This window comes from Oncorhynchus clarkii, chromosome 17 (genome assembly GCF_045791955.1).
Source record: "Oncorhynchus clarkii lewisi isolate Uvic-CL-2024 chromosome 17, UVic_Ocla_1.0, whole genome shotgun sequence".
In the NCBI taxonomy this organism is placed as follows: Eukaryota; Metazoa; Chordata; class Actinopteri; order Salmoniformes; family Salmonidae; genus Oncorhynchus; species Oncorhynchus clarkii.
The window spans coordinates 48655211-48678792 of NC_092163.1; the positions used below are offsets into that span (position 1 = coordinate 48655211).

A 23582-nucleotide genomic window follows, 5' to 3' on the forward strand; every position below is an offset into this window, starting at 1 on the left:
GGGCTGGATGTTATGGTGTGTGCGTCCATTATGCATGCCCTTGATGCTTCTGGCCGTGGTTCCTAATGTATCCATCTTTCCTGATTGTTCATTCAACACATTCATCTCCAGGCTTTCTGAATGTAACAGTCTTTCAAAAAAACAATGATAATTTATTTTACCCCTTTTTCTCCCCAATTGGTAGTTAGTCTTGTCTCATCACTGCAACTCCCGTACAGACTCGGGAGAGAAGAAGATCCAAAACACAACCCAACCAAGCCGCACTGCTTCTTGTCACAATACCCACTTAACCCGGAAGCCAGCAGCACCAATGCGTCGGAGGAAACACCATGCACCTGGCGACCGTGTCAGCGTGCACTGCGCCTGGGTTGCCAAAGGAGTCGCTAGTGTGCTATTTTTTCCCAGTTTCTGTTTTTTCCTAGCCCTCCTGGTTTTGACCCTTGCCTGTCCTGACGCCGAATCCGCCTGCCTGACCACTCTGCCTGATCTGACCTCGATCCTGCCTATCCCCTTGTACCGTTTGGACTCGGACCAGATCACTGAACCCCTGCCTGTCCTGACCTCGAGCCAGCCTATCCCCTGGTACTGTTTGGACTCTGACCTGGTTTATGAACTCTCGCCAGTCCCCGACCTGCTTTTTTCCTACCCCTTTTGGTGTAATAAATATCATAGCTCAACCATCTGCCTCCTGTGTCTGCATTTGGGTCTCGCCTTGTGCCCTTATAGCACTATATAGGGCAGGCCTGGCATTACGTGATTTTAGGGGCAAGGCCATTTGGCCTTCAAGAGGTGCCCAATCTGCCAAGGCCACCTGCTAGGGGAGGCCATTAACCAAAATAGCCAATTAAATTTATTTGAACAAATTAAAAACACTAGCTATTCTGTTAAGAAAAACACAAGTGTATGTAAATTTAGATAAATAATTAGCCTACATGTCAAAGTCTAGGATTGGCTACAGTCTGTCTTATCCAGACCAATGCTGACGGAAGGAAGGCACCAGAAAATGTAGCCAAACTTTAATGCGACTTTTAATTACACACAAATACATATATGTGACTAGTTTCAGGAAACTAGTCGTATGTCGCAAGTCACAACTTCACAGGAGAGGCATTTTATAATAAAATAAAAAAGTGTTTATTTGGCAGAAATGCCTTTTGGAACATTTGAACTTTCATGTGCCTTAATAACAAACTTGTACGCAAACTGTAAATACCAATAAAGTTGTTAAATTACAAACCTAGTTGGTTTAGCCACAAAAAAAAGACAGCTAGCCATGATTGGCTGAGATAATGAATAGATTGGACATGCCGAGAGATGAGTTTCGGATTGGTCTGCCGTGTAGCATCTTCTGACTAAAATGAGCTGCTCGTTATGTGTAGATAATCCTTTCTACTGCAGTTTTTTTCGGCCGACGGTGGCATCCGTGACGAGAGGGAGAAAGATCTGATTCTTATGGCATTGTCAGTATGAACCAGAGTGACTTGACACAACAGGCCAAGCAAGCTGTACAAACAAAATGGAAACGACACAGGATGTCTTATTTAATGAAAGGGGTTGTAGTCCGCCGTGAAGCGTTCATCCATGTATACGGATAAGAGTCTAGCTACAGTTTCATATGTTATTCTTGACTAATTTTAGCAGAAAGTTGTTTTCATTGCAAGCTAAAGCTAGCTAACTAGCTAACATTGAACCAATTTTGGTTAACTTTAGCTAGCTATGACAATCAGTTTGTATTGCTAGAACTCTATGGATTAGGATTATGGTTAATCTTTAGTTATATAGCTAAACAAAGACTCCACTTCGACACACACATGACACATCAAGTTAGCCAGGTGTGTCTGACGGAGATTACAGCCATAATAATGCAAAAATATTTTTATCTGGAATTTGTCTTTCAGCATCAGTAGAACATGGCTGACTGTCCTCCACCAGTCATACAAGGAGAATGGTCGAATGCCTCCCATCAAAAAGAGAGCTGCCCCAAGCAAGCACAGGTTGCACCTGAATCATGAGGACTTACAGCGAGTTGTGAACTTCATCAAAACTACACAGAGGATATTGTATTAATAGTATTACCAGGATGCCACGGAGGACACACAAACTTTGGTGGAAAGCTGCTGTCATGTGACAAAAGCAGCAATGTGGAATCGATGACACCACTTGGTATGTGAAGCATAAACAACATGTTTTGATTATTTAATTTACCTCCAACATGATTGGCACTACTTTTACGTGTAGTCGTGCTGTCTTCCTTCAGGAATCTGTGGAGAAAATTGCTGCCCCACATCTCAAGCACAAATGTTTATTTATCTTAATGTTCTTTTGTTGTTGTTTGCAGATGCACTATCCTTCTTGGGAAACATGTGGGGGCCTGAATTGTGATAACTGCAGTGACCAGAACAAGATTGTGTTGCTCCACCACAGTCTGGACCTTCACTTCCTGATCACAGGCCACATCAAGTTTGCCCCCGCTTCACAAAGACCAGTGTGAACACTTTGTCTGAGATTTCTGGTGTTGTGAAGGACAGCACTGTGATAGGGATCAACATCCCACAGCTGGTTGGACTGGAGGATGGTACGGTGCTGGTGGAAAGCTATGGCTGGCAACAACACCTGACTACGTACTTTAGGCCACTGCCACAGATCAAGCAGTATCAGCACTTCAGGCGAACATCATTTTCATTGCATTGGATGAGGTTATTCTTCTTATCTAAACTTGGGAGGATAATTGACGTTATGCAAGTATTTCCTGTTTTACAGCTTCGATTCTCCGGAGCCTGGTATTGTTGTCGCCAAGGAGCGTTCGGACTCAGTTGGGACCAGGTTTCAGCTCCTGCGCAAGGCTGACATCCTTCCTCCCATAGATGGTCTGCCTGTACAAGCACCACCTGGACTGGACACAGCTAGACTAACTTATCTTTATGAGAAGCTTTCATCAAAGCAAAGGGTAGCTACTTTGAAGAATCTAAAATATATTTAGATTTGTTTAACACTTTTTTGGTTACTACATTATTCCATATGTGTTATTTCATAGTTTTGATGTCTACACTATTATTCGACAATGTAGAAAATTGTAAAATAAAGAAAAACCCTTGAATGAGTATGTGTTTTAAAACTTTTGACCGGTAGTGTATGTGGGAACTCCTTCAAGACTGTTGTAAAATAATTCCAGGTGAAGCTGGTTGAGAGAATGCCAAGAGTGTGCAAAGCTGTCATCAAGGCAAAGGGTGGCTACTTTGAAGAATCTAAAATATATTTTGATTTGTTTAACCCTTTTTTGGTAACTACATGATTTCATTTGTGTTATTTCATAGTTTTAATGTCTTCACTATTATTCTACAATGTAGAAAATAGCAAAAATAAAGAAACCCTTTGAATGAGTAGGTGTGTCCAAACTGTTGACTGGTACTGTATCTGATAAACTCCAGTCATGTATGACAAATATAATGTAGGATAATTCATATTAATGTCTAAAGGCTTGATTCTGTCATTCAGATAAGAGAGAAAGGCCAGTGTCTGTAGCGCACCACAACAATCAGCCACCTTGCCTCTGAACGGTGGCAGTCAGTTTACTATTTAACCAGAAACAAAATTGTTTAAAACCTGGACATTTTATTTTGGCCAATTTGAGGCATGCCGACCATAGGAATGTTAAGGGGATTCTTTTCTGAACATTTCCTCATATACCATTGAAACAAGTAGGGTTATTTCTCTCATGTTCTCAACTTCCTTTCATTGTTCAGCAGCCAAAATACACAATCCTAGTCATATTTACAACCCATGCAAGTTGTTGCTTCGTTAGATCTTCCCTCTTTATAAAGGATATTTTAATCTCTGTCATATGAAACCACTCGCATTTGCGTTGTGCTTTGTGGAACGGTGTTTTTCTGCGTTCCTTTCATTTTGGAACATTCAAGCTTAAAGCTTACTGCCGTGTGCGTATTGCTGCACGTATAATGTGAAGAAAGCCTAATACTTTATCAACATTTTAAGCTAAACGTTCTGTTCTGTTATATCAGTCTCATTGCCTTTAAATTTTGTTTTTTTAATGTACAGTGGATGTATTAATTTGGGATCTATTGTCCTACAACTGTCCCAGAGTCTGTTTGGAATACTTATTCCTCGGACAGAATGACCAGCTTGACCAATAGAATAGGTCACCGTTTGTACTATGGGGGATAGTAGATTGACTAAAGCTAGCTCCCTTTGCTGTTTGTTACTCATCTTGTTGGCTGAGGAAAAGTAAACGTGGACAGTTATTCTAACATCTTCAAAATGCGCCTTGGAATTCGATAAGAAGGACGCACGCCATTGCATCCCCGATGGGTTTGTTTTCACTAGTAAGTAGCCTACTTCAGGGCTGCGATGCCCGTGAGAAGGACCCAATCACGTAACGGGCATTGGCTAATAAGAATTGAGGTATCTGAGAGAGCCATGTGAGTGAGAGAGGGAATTTTAATTATTATATTCAGCCGAAGGGCACAACGGACACTTTGGCCGCAAGGCATGGATTTTTTTAGGGGGCATTACGGCCAGGGGGCAGTGACGGTCAAGGTAGTACATGCCGCTGGGAAATTAAAGGCCTGATATAGCAAATATGATGTCCTCTAACCTCTCTCCCACTCCACAGAAGCTTAAGTATATGTTTACAGAAATAAATCATTCCTGGAACACAATGATCAGCCCTGACTTGCATGAGCCAAACCAGTTCGTTATCTATCTGCAATACTCCACTGGTTTCTTCTACAGGAGAGTGTGACTGTTACACTACTGCTGGAGTGAGGAACTATAGGGAAACGCTTCTAGGATTAGAGAGAGAGAGAGAGAGAGAGAGAGAGAGAGCAGTATAAGTGTGTGTGTTGTTTGTAGGCGGTGACTTGTTGGGTGTGTGATCTAGTTTTCCTCTTCCCTCCTTCTCTCCTTCCCGTTGACCTCTATTTATTTTCTTCTCTGTTTCTATCTGTGTTTAATCCCCTGTTTTTTTCTTCACACACATTTCAAATGGACAGATACACACTTGCTAAAAACTGATTCAAATTCTTCATTTGGACTGGGGTGAATACAGTTGTTTTCTGGGGGCAGGGTTGGGGAGAAACTGATTACATGTAATCAGTTAAAAAAACGAACTAATCAGTTACGTTACCAGCAAATATATTGTAATCAGATTTGATATTTTTGAAAAAACGATATAATTACTTTTAAATTCAGAAAGGATGTACATTGACATCTTTCTGTTTTCTCAATGACATTCAATTCAAGTTTAAGTTTGTTCCACCTGAGCGAGTCTGACCACAAGTCAGAGACTACTATGATTACACAAAAATGCATTTGATGGATCCTTTTAGTCTTATTTTAATGCCTCTAAAGGGGAAAGTAATCCAAAAGTAACTGTAATCAGATTACGTTACTGAGTTTGGGTAATCCAAAAGTTACGTTACTGATTACAATTTCATAGGTAACTAGTAACGGATTACATTCAGAAAGTAACCTAGGTATCAATTCTATGAAACACCCACTTGATTACATTTGATGTTCATAGTGTCATTATGTAAATGATGTGATTCTAAAGAATAGCTTGTTATGAAGTTAACATCCATGCCCTTCCAACTCTGCCAAAGGCTGAGCAGCACCACCCAAACTGTAGCACTGCTGCTGACACAAGCCTTTTACTTTCAGCACTTATATTGTGAGTCTGTAATGTGCATTGTACCTGAAACAATTGACGGCCTTGGTCAGTGCATGCGTCAGGGGCAACCTTCGCCAAATGTGACATGGCAGCCCTGAGAGTAAGCAATATCCAGCCACAATCCTTGTTGCAACACGTGTAGGTTGTATCGCCAACCATAATGCAGCAAAGTCAACAAGTTCTGATCTGAGGGTAGGCTTACTGAATATGGTGGTAGCCTGATAGTAATAACTGTCGCCACTTTGTGGCAAAGCAGCACTTGTTGAAAAGCTCCAGGTAGAAGTCACCCGTGGACACAGATCTAGGATCAGCTTCCTGCTCCCATCCTAACCCTAACTACCATGATGAAAATACAAAAATGATCTTAGATGTGTCTAAGGGGCTATTTCACCATACTCCTAACCTAAATGTGTGTTTGTGTGTGGGTCTATCAGGGGGTTAGGTACAGAAGAAGACACTTTCCCATTTTGTAAGGATTAATAAAGTACTCTTCTTCTACATCAGCGCCTAGGGCAGGGGTGTCAAACTAATTATATGGAGGGCCTGATGTCTGCTGGTTTTTGGTTTTTCCTTTCAATTAAGACCTAGACAACGAGGTGAGAGGAGTTCCTTACTAATAAGTGACTTTAATTCATCGATCAAGTGCAAGGGAGGAGTGAAACCCCACATACACTCAGCCCTCTGTGGAATGGGTCTGACAAATGTGGTCTAGGGGAAACTTCACCCTACCCGTGTAAACGAAGGCAGACAATGAGGAGGAGAAGAAGACTTACGGCTGGCATAGCTTGACCAGGTCCTGGTCTGTGGTCCCGGGGTGAAGACCACGGATGTACAGGTTAGTTTTACTCAGTTGTTCCCCTCCCCCGCCACTGTTGTTGCTGTTGGTGTTGGGACTGGGGGGTGCCATCTGGTGGCCGGAGGACACATAGGCCTGCTGGAAACAGAGAGAGACAATGATATAGGACACATACGCATGCTGAGAACACAGAGAGGGAGAGAGAGACGGTTATATAGGACAACGTATGCTGAAAACAAGAGAGCGTGAGAGGGAGAGAGAGACGGTTATAAGTCAGGGCTATTCAAATCCGAGCCTGGAGGTTAGAGGAACTACTGTTCTACCTGATAATTGCACCCACCTGGTGTCCCAGGTCTAAATCGATCCTTAATTAGTGGGGAAGAATGAGAATCAGCAATGGAACTGGCTTTGAGGCCCAGGCACTAACGCTCCTCAGGTCTTCTGCTGGACCACAAAGATAATAAACAATTTAAAGTCGTGATTGTGGAATTGGAGAATCTAATAAAAGGGTGGGAGTGGGAGTTGGTAGATTCCTCTCTTTCTAGGTGGTTAAGAATATGTGGGGGTGTGTATTCAGTTCAGGTACTTTTTATTTAACCTTTTGTTACTTTTACCCCTTTTTCTCCCCAATTTCGTGGTTACAATGGGTAGTTACAGTCTTGCCTCACCGCTGCAACTCCCGTACGGACTCGGGAGAATCAAAGGTCGAGAGCCGTGCGTTCTCTGAAACACAACCCAACCATGCCGCACTGCTTCCTGTCACAACACCCACTTAACCCGAAAGCCAGCAGCACAAATGCGTTGGAGGAAACACCGTGCACCTGGAGACATTGTCAGCGTGCACTGCGCCCGGCTCACCACAGGAGACACTAGTGCGCGATGGGACAAGGACATCCCTGCTGGCGAAACCCTCCCCTAAACCGGTCGAAGCTGGGCCAATTGTACACCGAACAGATCCTTGTCGCAACACGTGTAGGCTGTAAGGTTGTATCGCCAACCAGAATGCAGCATAGTCAGAATTTCGAACCCAGAATCTCTAGTGGCACAGCTAGTACTGAGATGCAGTGACAGACCATCGTGCCACTCGGGAGACCAGTTCAGGAACTTTATATTTTCATAAATTATTCATAGCATGCTTTTAATTGTTATAGCTGTTACCGTTCAAAAGGACGGTTTTTAACAAATACAAATGGTGGGTCAAGAGACAGGCAATTGTGTGAGAGCAGTGTAAAACGATAGCACACAGCCTTCATGTCAAAATTCACCAATACTGCATTCTGAAGTGAACGTGGGGCCTCTTTCTGCCTAGGGCATATTGGGAAAACGGGCCTCTTTCTGCTTACTCCATATTGGGCAACTGCTCCTTTTTTCTCTATCAATTTCCAAACCGCGGAAAATTCCTTGGCTTTGCACAGCGAAACCCAATGAGTCAAAGAACAACATACACCAATATTTGCTTAGTTTGATGGCGCTGAATTCTGTGACGTGTGTAAACACTTTCTATCTTTCGCTCTTCGTGAGAAGTCATGGGCTGTCTTTTCTCCCATACCACACTCTCTGTATAAAGGGAGTGCTTCAAAACACAACACAAACATCCGGTCGGACCTATTCCACAACACCCACAGGTTCAACTCAGTTGTTTAGACATTTCCCTCTCATGCCCCCCTAAGACAATTGTGTCCTCAACAATACAGCATAGCTAACCTTTGCTCGACTCCCTAAAAAGGTGCCAAAATAGTAAACAATTAGAACTGTGAGGTCAGCTCAGTCCACAATAGGTCCAAGGTCCATACAGTCAAGAGCACCGTGGTTACTTAAATATGTCACAGCAAAGGGGAAACGAGGAGACAGGAGAGCTCCCAGCGATGATTAACAAAACACTCTTTTGGGAAGAGTTTCCTGTCAGCTGAGCCTAGCACAGAAGAGCAGCCTTCTCTGACCCGCTATAACTGTTTATAACAAGCTGCTTAATGCAGCCTATAAACAACTCTCCCTATAGCACTTTAGCAGCATTCTGAGTGGTGCTAAAATAGCCTATGGGGAGGATCAGTTATTCAACACACTGAGTCACTACACACAAACTACAGCCACAATAACATCTGCTAACATCTGCTAAACATGTGTATGTGACAAATACAATTTGATTTGATTTGAAGAGCTCTTGCCCAATAGGCAAAGCATCACAGTTTCCCATGAATGAGTCTGGAATAGTTGGATTCAAAAGTAAATGTTTTAGCTTCACTTGAATCCACTATTTTTTATTTCACAACTGTTAAGTGAAATCGTTTTGATATGGCAGTAATAATGGTTTGAGTAGCGTTGTGTTCTTTCATTAAGTTGGAGATTGACTGAAGTTGCTTCCCAGGAAAGAGCCGTTTCCAAAACAAGTATATTGACGCAATAATACCATTTTAGCACAACAACGTTACACGATGCTTTTAACAATCTCAAATAAACATTCCTTCAAAAGTACATAAACACCAGTGGCTAGAGGCTGTGACCGTTTGTTATTGTGGAAGATTTAATGAGAGTGTGTGTGTGTGTGTGTGTGTGTGTGTGTGTGTGCTCATTCGTGTATGTGTATGTATCAACTCGTGTTTTAAAAATCTAATTTTATTGGTCACATACACATATTTTGAAGATGTTATCATGGGTGTAGCAAAATGCATACAGTTTGTCCCTAGCTCCAACTACCTAAAAATACAAAACAATACACACAAAGCCCCAAAAAATAAAATAATTAAGAAATATTACAACGAGCAATGTCAGAGTCCGGAATATACAGTAAATATGTATGGACATGATGGTGTGTCTATAGACATTAGTCTCCTATACACTACCGGTCAAAAGTCTTCGAACACCTACTCATTCAAGGGTTTTTCTTTATTTTTACTATTTTCTATGTTGTAGAATAATAGTGAAGACATCAAAACTATGAAATAACACATATGGAATAATGAAGTAACCAAAAAAGTGTTAAACAAATCAAAAAGCTTCAAAAAGCCACCTATTGCCTTGATGACTGCTTTGCAAACTCTTGGCATTCTCTCAACCAGCTTCACCTGGAATGCTTTTCCAACAGTCTTGAAGGAGTTCCCACATATGCTGAGCACTTGTTGGCTGCTTTTCCTTCACTCACCCCAAACCATATAAATTTGGTTGAGGTCGGGGGATTGTGGAGGCCAGGTCATTTGATGCAGCACTCCATCACTCTCCTTCTTAGTAAAATAGCCCTTACACAGCCTGTAGGTGTGTTGGGTCATTGTCCTGTTGAAAAACAAAGCCCAAACAAGATGGGATGGCGTATCGCAGCTGAATGCTGTGGTAGCCGTGCTGGTTAAGTGTGCCAAGAATTATAAATAAATCACAGACAGTGTCACAGCAAAGCACCCCATACCATAACAACTCCTCCTCCATGCAGTTGGAACCAAGAATCTCCAATTTGGACTCCAGACCAAAGGACAAAATTCCACCGGTCTAATGTCCATTGCTTGTGTTTCTTGGCCTAAGCAAGTCTCTTCTTCTTATTGGTGTCCTTTAGTAGTGGTTTCTCTGCAGCAATATAAAATATAAGTGCATTTGTTTAACACTTTTTTAGTTACTACATGATTCTATATGTGTTATTTCCTAGTTTTGATGTCTTCACTATTATTCTACAATGTAGAAAATTGTAAGAATAAACACAAACCATTGAATGAGTAGGTGTTCTAAAACTTTTGACCGGTAGTGTATATTCACAGTATATGAATACAAAATGTGGGTACAGCAGTAGTTATATAGGATGAGACTTGACTAGAAAACAGTATATACTGTACATACATTGCTTTCAGAAAGTTGTCAGCCTGCATTTAAAATGGATCAAATGTAGATGTTTTCCTGTCACTGGCCTACACAAAAGACCCCATAATGTCAAAGTGGAATTATGTTTTAAGACATTTTTGCTAATTCATAAAAAATGAAAAAATGAAATATTTTGAATCAATAAGTATTCAATCCTTTTATTTATGGCACGCCTAAATAAGTTCAGGAGTAAAATGTTAATTAACAAGTCGCAAAATAAGTTGCATGGACTCAATAATAATAGTGTTTAACATGATTTTGGATTAACTTCTTCATCGCTGTACCCCCCCGCCTGTATCTTTGTATTGATACACTTTGGGTGGTGTATCAATACAAAGATACAGGTGTCCTTCCAGTTTCCGGAAAGGAAGGAAACCACTCAGGGATTTCATCATGGTGACTTTAAAACAGTTTAATGGCTGTGATAGGAGAAAACAAAGGATGGATCAACAACATTGTAGTTACTCCACAATACTAACTTAACTGACAGAGGGAAAAGAAGGAAGCTTGTACAGAATACAAATATTCTAAAACATGTATCCTGTTTGCAACAAGGCACTAAAGTAATTATGCAAATAATGTGGCAAAGCAATTCACTTTTTGTCCTGAATACAAAGTGTTATGTTTAAGGCAAACCCAATAAAACACATAGTGTACCACTCTCCATATTTTCAAGCATAGTGGTGGCTGCATCTTGGTATGGGTATGCTTGTAATCGTCAAGGACTGGGGAGTTTTTCAGGAATTTTTTTTATGGAATGGAGCTATGCACAGGCAAAATCCTAGAGGAAAACCTGGTTCACTATGCTTTTTACCAGACACTGGGATATTAATTCACCTTTCAGCAGGTAAATAACCTCAAATACAAGGCCAAATCTACATGGGAGTTGCTTACCAAGAAGATAGTGAATGTTCCTGAGAGGCTGAGTTACAGTTTTGACTTAAATCTAATAGAAAATTAATGGCAAGACCTGAAAATCGTTGTTTAGCAATGATCAACAACCAATTTGACAGAGCTTAAAACATCTCTAGGGTATGTGGGACGCTAGCGTCCCACCTGGCCAACATTCAGTGAGATTGCAGAGCGCCAAATTCAAATACAGAAATACTCATTATAAAAATTCAGAAAATATACAACTATTTTACATAGGTTTAAAGATGAACTTCTTGTGAATCCAACCACGGTGTCCAATTTAAAAAATGATTTACGGCAAAAGCATACCTTACAATTATTTGAGAACATAGCCCAGCAGACAAATCATTACAAACAGTAACCAGCCAAGTAGAAGAGTTACACAAGTCAGAAATAGAGATACAATTAATCACTTACCTTTGATGATCTTCATATGGTTGCACTCAGAAGACATTCATTTATTCAATAAATGCTCCTTTTGTTCGATAAAGTCTCTCATTATATCCGAAAACCTCAATTTCTTTGCGTTTTTTCTTCAGTAATCCACAGGCTCAAACGCAGTCACAACAGGCAGACAAAAAAATCCAAATTGTATCCGTAAAGTTCATAGAAACATGTCAAACGATGTTTATATTCAATCCTCAGGTTGTTTTTAGCCTAAATAATCGATAATAGTTCAACCGGACAATAACGTCGTCAATATAAAAGGTAAACAAGAAAGACACTCTATCGGTCGTGCGCATGAAAAATCTCTGTGACACGGCAGGGTCCACTCATTCAGACTGCTCTTACTCCCTCAGCCTAAAGCAATTTCTAAAGACTGTTGACATCTAGTGGAATGCATAGGAACTGCAATTTGAATCCTAAGTCAATGGATACTGTAAAGGCATTGAATAGAAAACTACAACAACAAAAAATTATACTTCCTGAATGGATTTTTCTCAGGTTTTCACCTGCCAAATCAGTTCTGTTATACTCACAGACACTATTTGAACAGTTTTGGAAAGTGTAGAGTGTTTCCTATCCAAATCTACCAATTACATGCATATCCTATCTTCTGGGCCTGAGTGGAAGGCAGTTTAATTTGGGCACGCTTTTCATCCAAAATTCCAAATGTTGCCCCCTACTCTAGAGAAGTTAAAGAATTTAAAAAAAGACTAATTGACAAATGTTGCACAGGTGTGGAAATCTCCTAGAGACTTACCCAGAAAGACTCACAGCTGTAATCACTGACAAAGGTGCTTCTACAAAGTATTGACTCAGGGGTGTGAATACTTGCAGTATGTAAATTAGATATTTCTGTATTTCATGTTCAATACATTTGCAAAAATGTCTAAAAACGTTTTTACTTTGTAATTATGGGGTATTGTCTGTAGATGGATGAGAAAAATATATATGTCATCCATTTTAATTTCAGGCTGTAACACAACACAATGTTGAATAAGTCAAGAGGTATGAATAGTTCCTGAAGGATCTGTATGAAGTGGGAAAAACAGTATGTAAACATTATTAAAGTGACCAGTGTTCAATGACTATGTACATAGGGAAGCAGTCTCTAAGGTGCAGGATGGACTACCAGTGACTAAAGTTCAAGGCAGAGTACTGGGCGGAGGCTGGCTAGTGGTGACAATTTAAGTCTGATGGCCTGGAGATAGAAGCTGTTTTTCAGTCTCTCGGTCCCAGCTTTGGTGCACTTGTACTGTCTCTGCCTTCTTCATGGTATCACTTTGAACAGGATGTGGTTCCGGTGCCCAAGGTCCTTAATGATCTTCTTGGCGTTCCTGTGACACCGGTTGCAGTAGATGTCCTGTGGGGCAGGCAGTGTGTCCCCAGGGATGCGTTGGGCTGACCGCACCTTCCTCTAGAGAGCCCTGCAGTTGCGGACTGTACAGTTGCCATACCAGGTGGTGATACAGTCTGACAGGATGCTCTCAATGGTGCATTTGTAGAAGTTCATGAGGGTCTTAGGGGCCAAGCCAAATTCCTTCAGCCTCCTGAGGTTGAAGAGGCGCTGTTGCGCCTACGTCACCAGACTGCCTGTGTGGATGGACCATTTCTGGTTGTTAGTGATGTGCACGCTGAGGAACTTGAAGCTTTTTACACTCTCCACAGCGGCCCTATTGATGTGGATGGAGGATTGCTCCCTCTGCTATTTCCTGAAGTCCACGATCAGCTCCTTCATTTTGTTGACATTGAGGGAAAGGTTATTTTCCTGGCACCACTCTGCCAGGGTCCTCACCTCCACCCTGTAGGCTGTCTCGTCGTTGTTGGTAATCAAGCCTACCACTGTTGTGTCGTCTGCAAACTTGATGATTGAGTTGGAGATGTGTGTGGCCATGTAGTCATGGGTGAACAGTGGAGGTGTTTTTGCCTACCTTCAACACCTGGGGTCGGCCCATCAGGATGTCCAGGACCCAGTTGCACAGGGCAGGGTTCAGACTAGAGGTCGACGGATTATGATTTTTCAACGCCGATACCGATACTGATTATTGGAGGACCAAAAAAGCAGATACCGATTAATTGGCCGATTTGTATATATTTTTGTAATAATGACAATTACAACAATACTGAATTAACACTTTTATTTTAACTTAATATAATACATAAATAACATCTATTTAGTCTCAAATAAGTAATGAAACATGCTCAATTTGGTTTAAATAATGCAAAAACACAGTGTTGGAGAAGAAAGTAAAAGTGCAATATGTGCCATGTAAAAAAGCTAACGTTTAAATTCCTTGCTCAGAACATGAGAACATATGAAAGCTGGTGGTTCAATATTCCAAGTTCTTCAATATTCCCAGTTAAGAAGTTTTAGGTTGTAGTTACTATCGGAATTATTAACGCGTTGACTATTTCTCTCTATACTATTTGTATTTCATATACCTTTGACTATTGGATGTTCTAATAGGCACTTTATTATTGCCATACTAATCTCAGGAGTTGATAGTCTTGAAGTCATAAACAGAGCTGTGAATCAAGCATTGCTAAGCGCTGCTGGCAAACGTAGTAAAGTTTGAATGAATGCTTACAAGCCTGCTGCAGCCTACCACCGCTCAGTCAGACTGCTCTATAAAATATCAAATCATAGACTTAATTATAATTTAATGAACACAGAAATACGAGCCTTTGGTCATTAATATGGTCAAATCAGGAAACGATCATTTCGAAAACAAAACGTTTATTCTTTCAGTGAAATACGGAACCATTCCATATTTTATTGAATGGGTGGCAAACCTGAGTCTAAATATTGCTGCTACATTGCACAACCTTCAATGTTATGTCATAATTATGTAAAATACTGACAAATTTGTTCACAACGAGCCAGGTGGCCCAAACTGTTGCATATACCCTGACTCTGCGTGCAATGAACGCAAGAGAAGTGACACAATTTCCCTAGTTAATATTGCCTGCTAACATGAATTTAGTTTAACTAAATATGCAGGTTTAAAAAAATATACTTCTGTGTATTGATTTTAAGAAAGGCATTGGTGTTTATGGTTAGGTACATTTGTGCAACGATTGTGATTTGTTTGCGAATGCGCATTTGTTAAATCATCCCCCTTTTGGCAAATGAGGCTGATTCGATGATAAATTAACAGGCACCGCATTGATTATATCCAACGCAGGACAAGCTAGTTAACCTAGTAATATCATCAACCATGTGTAGTTAACTAGTGACTTTGTGAAGATTGATTGTTTTTTATAAGATAAGTTTAATGCTAGCTAGCAACTTACCTTGGCTTCTTGCTGCACTCACGTAACAGGTGGTCTGCCTGCCACGCAGTTTCCTCGTGGAATGCAATGTAATCGGTCATAATCGGCGTCCAAAAATGCAGAATACCGATTGTTATGAAAACTTGAAATCGGCCCTAATTAATCGGCCATGCTGATTAATCGGTCGGCCTCTAGTTCAGACCCAGGACCCCAGGCTTAGTGATGAACTTGGAGGGCACTATGGTGTTGAAGGCTGAGCTGTAGTCGATGAACAGCATTCTTACATAGGTATTCCTCTTGTCCAGATGGGATAGGGCAGTGTGCAGTGCAAAGGCGAATGTGATTGCGTCATCCGTGGATCTGTTGTGGAGATATGGAAACTATAGTGGGTCTAGGGTGTCGGGTAAGATGGAGGTGATATGATCCTTAACTAGCCTCTCAAAGCACTTCCTGATGACAGAAGTGAGTGCTACAGGGCGATAGTCATTTAGTTTAGTTAACTTTGCTTTCTTGGGTACAGGAACAATGGTGGACATCTTGAAGCAAGTGGGGACAATAGACTGGATAGAGAGAGATTAAATATGTGCATAAACACTCCAGCCAGCTGGTTGGCACATACTCTGAGGACGCGGCTAGGGATTCCGTCTGGGCTGGCAGCCTTGCAAGGGTTAACACCCTCAAATGTCTTACTCACATTGGCCACAGCCACGGAGAACAGGAGCTCACAGTCCTCGTGAGCAGCGGTGGTCATTGTGTTTTCCTCAAAGTGTGCGAAGAAGGTGTTTAGCTTCTCCGGGAGCAAGGCATCGATGTCTACAACATGGCTGGTTTTCCCTTTATAATCCATGATTGTCTGGAGTCCCTAAAACGTATGTCTTGTGTCTGAGCCGTTGAATTGTGACTCCACTTTGTCTCTTTACTGACTTTTTGCTTGTATAATTGCCTTACAGAGGGCATAGCTGGACTGTTTGTACTCATCCATGTTCCCAGTCACCTTGCTGTGGTTAAATGCGATAGTTCCCGCTTTCAGTTTTGCGTAAATGCTGCCATATATCCACTGTTTTTGGTTTGGATAAGTTCTAATCGTCACAGTGGGAACAACGTCCATTATACACTTCCCGATTAACTCAATCACAGAGCCAGTGTATATGTCAATATTATTCTCAGGGGCAACCTGGAACATATCCCAAGATGTGTGATCAAAACAATCTTGAAGCATAGATTCTGATTGGTCAGACCAAAGTTGAACAGTATTTACCACGGGTACTTCCTGTTTAAGTTTCTGTCTATAGGAAGGGAGGAGCAGAATGGAGGAGTGATCTGATTTGCTGAAGGGCGGGTGGGGGAGGGCATTGTAGCCATCCCGGAAGGGGGAGTAGCAATGGTCAAAAATTCTTGATGAGCGAGTAGTGCAGGCGATGTGTTGATAGAACTTCAATAGCGTTTTCCATAGATTTGCTTTATTAAAGTCCCCAGCTACAATAAATGCAGAGTCAGGATATGCGGTTTCCAGTTTGCACAAAGTCCAGTGTAGTTCCTTGAGATCTGTTGCGGTGTTTAATGCCATTTCTGAAGACAACTGAAGCATTCCATTCACCTTCCCAATCGAACCGCCACGTGTCGTTTGACTAATGAAAAATAACAAATATTCTTCATCCGTGCCAGCGCCTCTGCAATAGCCTATTCCAAGGTGTTTTGTAGAATACTGCCTATAGTATTGCTCTCCTATAGAGGCCCTCTCCTGTTCCCTGCTTGTCTCCTGAAGGGGTTCTAATTAGGCCAGGCTCAGTGGACGAACTGCACCAGGGGGACAATGGGTCAATTTGTCTACAGATCAAACTCCCCATGTTTAGGAATACCTCAGTGGGGGGGGGTCGAGACACAGAGGGGCGAGTCAAGAGCAGGGGCCGAATCTCGCTAATTACACCTCATCCACAGGGACACAATGTCCCCCTTTGTGTCCCCTGAACAAAAAAAAGAAGATATCCCCCCCATATGAGCCGCCACTGAACCCCCTGAAGCCCAGGCGCAGGCTCATTTCTCCAGGTCCTCCAATGCTGATTCAACCTGAAAAGATTCTCTGTATTTGCTCATGTTAGATGACATGTGGGCATGCCTGGTCAAATTAAAACACAAAAAGATGGGGGAGTTTTAATCTCCCCTTCACTCCCCCCCCCCCCCCCCCCCCCCCCCCTCTCTCTCTCTCTTTCCCTCACACACACACACACACACACACACACACACACACACACACACACACACACACACACACACACACACACACACACACACACACACACACACACACACACACACACACACACACACTATACAACCACAGAGCAGATTTGAAAATTCTGTGCAACCTTTGGTGTGCGTTTACTGTGATTATTGAGGCTGTACCCACTTTAGTTATAACAGTGGCCAAGTAGGCTACTGTGGCTATTTGTTCATGATGTAGACCTATCAGAGTGAACTAACATCAAAAACAATGGGAGAAAATGCATCCCATAATATATTAACATGGAAATAGCTGTTCTATCATTCAGCCAACAGTAGCAGCCAATGTGCGGTGTTCAACATAGGCCTACATTTCATGAGACTTTTGGGAAAAAAAACATGCATGGCTTGACATTAACCTGTTTATCAACTTGTCCTTCAGATAAGGAGGTGACCGAAAATATTGTGTTGCTTGATGCAAGAAACCACTTTACAAAATAAAATTCATTTATATCCCATAACATTATTACCGAGAATCAGACAAATTGTGCTAACCTCTGCCTAATGGCTACTTAGCTTACCTTTAAGACATAAAAAAGCTGTTAACCTGACTCGTTTTTCAAGGATGGCTAGAAATGCATATGTTTTGTGCTCTCGGAGGAAGAAACCACTCCCCCCATTGCTGACTAGAAATTAGCTATAACTGGGCTAATAACTCACTTAATAGCAAAGAATATGAACAAATGTGCACACTGGCTACATGCAGCTCTCGCTTTGATCTCAAAACAGGCACAGCTCACGACCACTCATACTGTGAACACAGTCCTGTTCAAAGTGAATGGCACAGATCCATATATGGCAATGGTCTATTTGCATATAGGGAGACTGCAGCTCTGATTGGTTATGGCGCACCAGTTTGGTAGAGTATGGGTCGTGCCTGTCAATGTAATAGAATCCTACTCCAATGCACGCTGCCTACAAGAAAATCTCTTGCATAGTTTGTTTTGTTTCGATATGTTGCAATCAGTATATTGCGTTGATTCGATCACAATTCTCACTGTAGAGGGAAACTAAAGGGGAAAACGAACGGGGAACTAGAAAGTTGAGTGAAGTTCAATCTCGTGCTTCTCTACGCAAGCTGATATTTCTTCTGTGCAGCAGTCCCGGGGAGCTGCGCGCCCCAGCACGCATGCAGTTTAGAGGGAACATTGCACACTACACCACACACACCAGTGCACCCACTTGGTGTTAACGGTGTGCAGTCATTTTCCAGCAAATACCTTTCTCACTCTTTTTTTGTAATGAACACATGAATACTGATCATTATATATTCGTAACTCTAGAAATGAATGTCGGTGCGTTTGTGTGTGTCCTATGTAGAATAGAAAACCTGCAGAAATGGTGTGCCCACATCTTTATAGGAACATGATTTCTACAGTAACCTTTAACTAGGGCTACACACACAGTTACTGTGGACGATCAAAGCAATCTAATTGCTCTCCATTTCACAAAATGAGGGATTATGACCACAGCAAGTATGTGTGATGTTGAGTAGACTGGAGCTGCTTCCGTCACACCAAACCTAGTGGCTACAGAGCCTGTAATTCCATCATACCAAACTTAGTGGCTACAGAGCCTGTAATTCCATCATACCAAACCTAGTGGCTAAATAGCCTGTAGCTTTCTGCTTGTAATGAACTCATTCACAAAGGTACTTGTTACATTCACACAGTCTAGCTTGGCTATCTTTGTCTGTAGGGAAGTGGGTCTGGGTTTCCAACCTGTCTCTCTGACCATGCAGCCACCTCAGACTAACACATAATAGTTACCTTCTCCTGTGACCACTCTCGTTTCCAGGGCACACGCACACACGCACGCACGTACGCACACACACACACACACACACACACACACACACACACACACACACACACACACACACACACAGGATAACACTAAAACCTCAACTCGTTTTCCTTCAGCAGTCCCTCTGCTACCAACCTGACAATTTCCACTCAGACTAGGCTACCCAATCTGCATTACACTGAAATGCTTCCAGTTTCCCTGTCCATATATCAGACAAACTTTAATATATTCCCCACTTCCTCCATGATGGGCAGAAGAATGGCCTGGGATAGAAGACACTGCTGTTCACTGACCATTTTATAGGCCACACTGTTGTTTAATAGTTTCAGGAAATCTGAGCGCACAAACCCATTCTCCCTTAGATATAACTCTGTCGGTTTTGCTCTCTGTTTCTATCTTTTTCTTCCTGTTGGGCTTGTCTGTTTATAGCTGGTTTCCTGTATCCTATAGCTGGAACATTTGTTCCCACCACCAAAAGGAGAGGACGGTGACATACAAATTTGTGAACTGTCTGAGAAGCAGCCTCCAGTTGGTCCAAATTACATCATCTTTATGATACGTAATTCGGTTAGTTGAGAAAATATTTGATAAACTAGAAATACTCTTTCAGAGCAAAAAAAATAGCCCACATTTGAGTACATTTAGACTAAAGACTTGTCGTAAAATGCTTAACGTTTTTGCAACATTAAACCCAATGAGTCAATTTGATATTAAAACTACAGTAGATCATTCAACATTTGAATCTATGTATAACGTATCTGATAACGAAATCCATCTATTCCACAACTGTGCTCTCAGATCCACCAAATAGTTACTTTTCCTTATCCTGTTCTCCAGCCAACACGGTACAACCACAAAGCAATGGGCTTGGTTGCTTACAGTAAAAGAAAGTCATTATTCTCGGCCTTGGCCTCAGGTGACTGGCAAACGTTACTCTGAACATAGGCTGAACGTTCCGGTGCTGTGGGTTATAGTTGGCAGGCTGATAGAGCACACAGAGGCAGACAGGACATCCCTTTATTTTTGCTCCTGATCAGTCATTTTCATCAGCCAGCCAGACAGCCACTCTGCATTCCTACCAGGTGACAAAGGACAACAGGCTCCAGTCGTTCTCTCTTCTGACCCCCCCTGCTTCTCCCCCTAGTACCCTCTCTTGCTCTCTCACTCTCTCCTACTGTTCTTGCCTTCCTCTTTCTCCCTCTCTTGCATCCCTCTTCCATGCCCTTTTCTCTCTCTAACTCTTTCATCCTTTTCTTTGTCTTTCTTGCTCACATTCAGGCGTAATGTTCGTGTCAGTACCTGGCATCACTGCAGTGCTTGGCATCATATTTCAGACAGCTGTGCTTTCTCCAAGGACTCTCCCGCCCTCTGTTTCTCTCTCTCTCCCCCTGTTTCTCGCTCTCTATACCTGCTCACCTTGTACTACTCACGTGGTTGGCAATGGAAGGAGAGACCACTTTCAAACGTCTGATGCATTAAACAATGACAGAGACTTAGATAAACATACAGCTGGAGCGGGGCCAGCGGGACAAAGGCGACTTACCCCGGCAAAGTTGATCCAGTGTCAAGCCACTACATCAGTAAACCTTACTCACGGACTGCACCAATCCCAACCCTCCACTACACCAGTATAACATACTGAACCTACCCCACCCATCCACTACACCAGTGGTCGCATTCCAGGCCAACTACATTGCAGTTGTTGCTTTGCATCAACTAACACATGTACCTTCCCATCGACTGCAAGGTTGGGCATCAGATTGGTATGTCATATGATATGCTTAGCTGATATGGTAAACACCTATCCAGGCGTTGTCAGATCTGGCAGGCGTCTGCAATGCAGTCAGCCTGGAATGAAGCCACCGACTGCAACTATTCCACCTATCCACTACACCAGCCCAGCTTAAAATGCATAAATGTGTAGTGTCTGATAATACATCCCCCTGGTAGTTGATGTTGCTGAAAAGAACAATGTGTTCATGTTTGAGAAGGCCTCTTTGATATTCCCCCGGGGGACAAAAGGTTTGTGCATGTTTCTATACGGGACTTAAAAGCCCAGACTTATTTTAACTGGCTCTTACACAGAGTATTATCCATGACATAGTCTACAAAGGAGACAATACAAAGGAGACAATATAACAACGGCCAGATATACCAAGTCTGTAACAAAGCACAGACACCCAACAGAAGACTTACTGGTAGAGATACTAAATATACAGTTGAAGTCGGAAGTTTACATACACTTAGGTTGGAGTCATTGAAACTCGTTTTTCAACCACTCCACAAATTTCTTGTTAACAAACTATAGTTTTGGCAAGTCGGTTAGGACATCTATTTTGTGCATGACACAAGTCATTTTTCCAACAATTGTTTACAGACAGATTATTTCACTTATAATTCACTGTATCACAATTCCAGTTAGTCAGATGTTTACATACACTAAGTTGGCTGTGCCTTTAAAATGATTGGAAAACTCCAAAAAATGATGTCATGGCTTTAGCAGCTTCTGATAGGCTAACTGATTTCATTTGAGTCAATTGGAGGTGTACCTGTGGATGTATTTCAAGGCCTGCCAACAAACTCAGTGCCTCATTGCTTGACATCATGGGAAAATCAAAAGACATTAACCAAGATCTCAGAAAAAAATTTGTAGATCTCCACAAGTCCAAACGCCAGAAGGTACCATTTTCATCTGTACAAACAATAGTATGCAAGTTTAAACACCATGGGACCACTCAGTCGTCATACCGCTCAAGAAGGATTGAGCATTCTGCCTCCTAGAGATTAACGTACTTTGGTGAGAAAAGTGCAAATCAATCCCAGAAGAACAGCAAAGGACCTTGTGAAGATGCTGGAGGTAACAGGTACAAAAGTATCTATATCCACAGTAAAACAAGTCCTATATCGACATAACCTGAAAGGCCGCTCAGCAAGGAAGAATCCACTGCTCCAAAACCGCCATAAAAAAGCCAGACTAAGGTTTGCAACTGCACATGGGGACAAAGATCATACTTTTTGGAGAAATGTCCTCTGGTCTGATGAAACAATAGTAGAACTGTTTGGCCATAATGACCATCGTTATGTTTAGAAGAAAACCATCCCAACCGTGAAGCACGGGGGTGGCAGCATCATGAAGTGGGGGTGCTTTGCTGCAGGAGGGACTGGTGCACTTCACAAAATAGATGGCATCATGAGGCAGGGGAAATTATGTGGATATATTGAAGCAACATTTCAGACATCAGACATCAAGTTAAAGCTTGGTCGCAAATGGGACTTCCAAATGGAGAATGACCACAAGCATACTTCCAAAGTTGTGGCAAAATGGCCTAAGGAGAGCAAAATCAAGGTATGGGAGTGGCCATCACAAAGCCCTGACCTCAATCCTATAGAAAATTTGTGGGCAGAACTGAAAAAGCGTGTGCGATCAATGAGGCCTACAAACCTGACTCAGTTACACCAGCTCTGTCAGGAAGAATGGGCCAAAATTCACCCAACTTACTGTGGGAAGCTTGTGAAAGGCTACCCGAAACGTTTGACCCAAGTTAAACAATTTAAAGGCAATGCTAACAAATACTAATTGAGTGTATGTAAACTTCTAACCCACTGGGAATGTGATGAAAGAAATAAAAGCTGAAATAAATCATTCTCTCTACTATTATTCTGACATTTCACATTCTTAAAATAAAGGGGGATCCTAACTGACCTAAGACAGGGAATGTTTACTAGGATTAAATGTCTGGAATTGTGAAAAACTGAGTGGGGGGGGTTCTACTCTGAAATATGGAATTGTTAAAGGATGGTCATACTATGGATCTTTTAGCTATTTGATTTTGAATTTTAGGACCCCTTTAGGTATAAAAAATATATATATATATTTGTAAAATATTGAATTTGGCCTTTACTACTATAGCCCAGAGAAACGCATTGAATAACACATCCATAAATGGAAAATATATTTTAAAAAGGTACATAATAAGAAACAAGGTTTTGAAGTGTCTGTCCTATATGTAGGATATGAAAGCTCAGGAAACTTTTATTTTTACACATATTTAACCCATTTTGGGGGTAGGCATAAAACTACTTTCATAATGTTTTTTTTAACCGGTACTGATTATCTTCAGAAGAGTCCCGTGACACTTCTGGGCGTCATAGAGCAAAACGAAGAACAGCATCGTGTTTTTGAGAATACCCCCTTTCCATAGCATGGTAATAATAGGTTGAACCATTCGGACACTACAGACATTTCGTTAGAAGACCAATTTTCAGGATGTCTCATGGTCTGACATATACCGCTCTAGCTCTGTCACCTTTCACCGCAGATGCGGAAGTGCGACAATAGGCAGATATGGTGGATTGAGATGCATCCAAAGCAAAAACACAGGTATCTCTAGTTTAGACTGACGGATTTTGATGTAGATTATGTTATTTTGTTACTTAGATAGACGTACCGGCGCGTCAATCGACTATAGTCGACTAAAATACATTTATTTTTGGCATTCATTTAAGGTTAGAATTAGGCATTCGGTTAGATTTGTGGTTAAGGTT

At 41.7% G+C, this 23582-nt stretch overlaps 1 protein-coding gene across 1 annotated transcript in view; it reads right to left on the minus strand.

The window, feature by feature from the left end:
- LOC139371026 (RNA-binding motif, single-stranded-interacting protein 2-like) overlaps positions 1-23582 on the minus strand; it is a 55323-nt gene that overhangs the window by 26948 nt on the left and 4793 nt on the right. The window contains exon 2 of the mRNA XM_071111053.1: positions 6460-6620. Within this exon, the coding sequence (XP_070967154.1) occupies positions 6460-6620 (161 nt within the window). The remainder of the gene's footprint in view (positions 1-6459; positions 6621-23582) is intronic.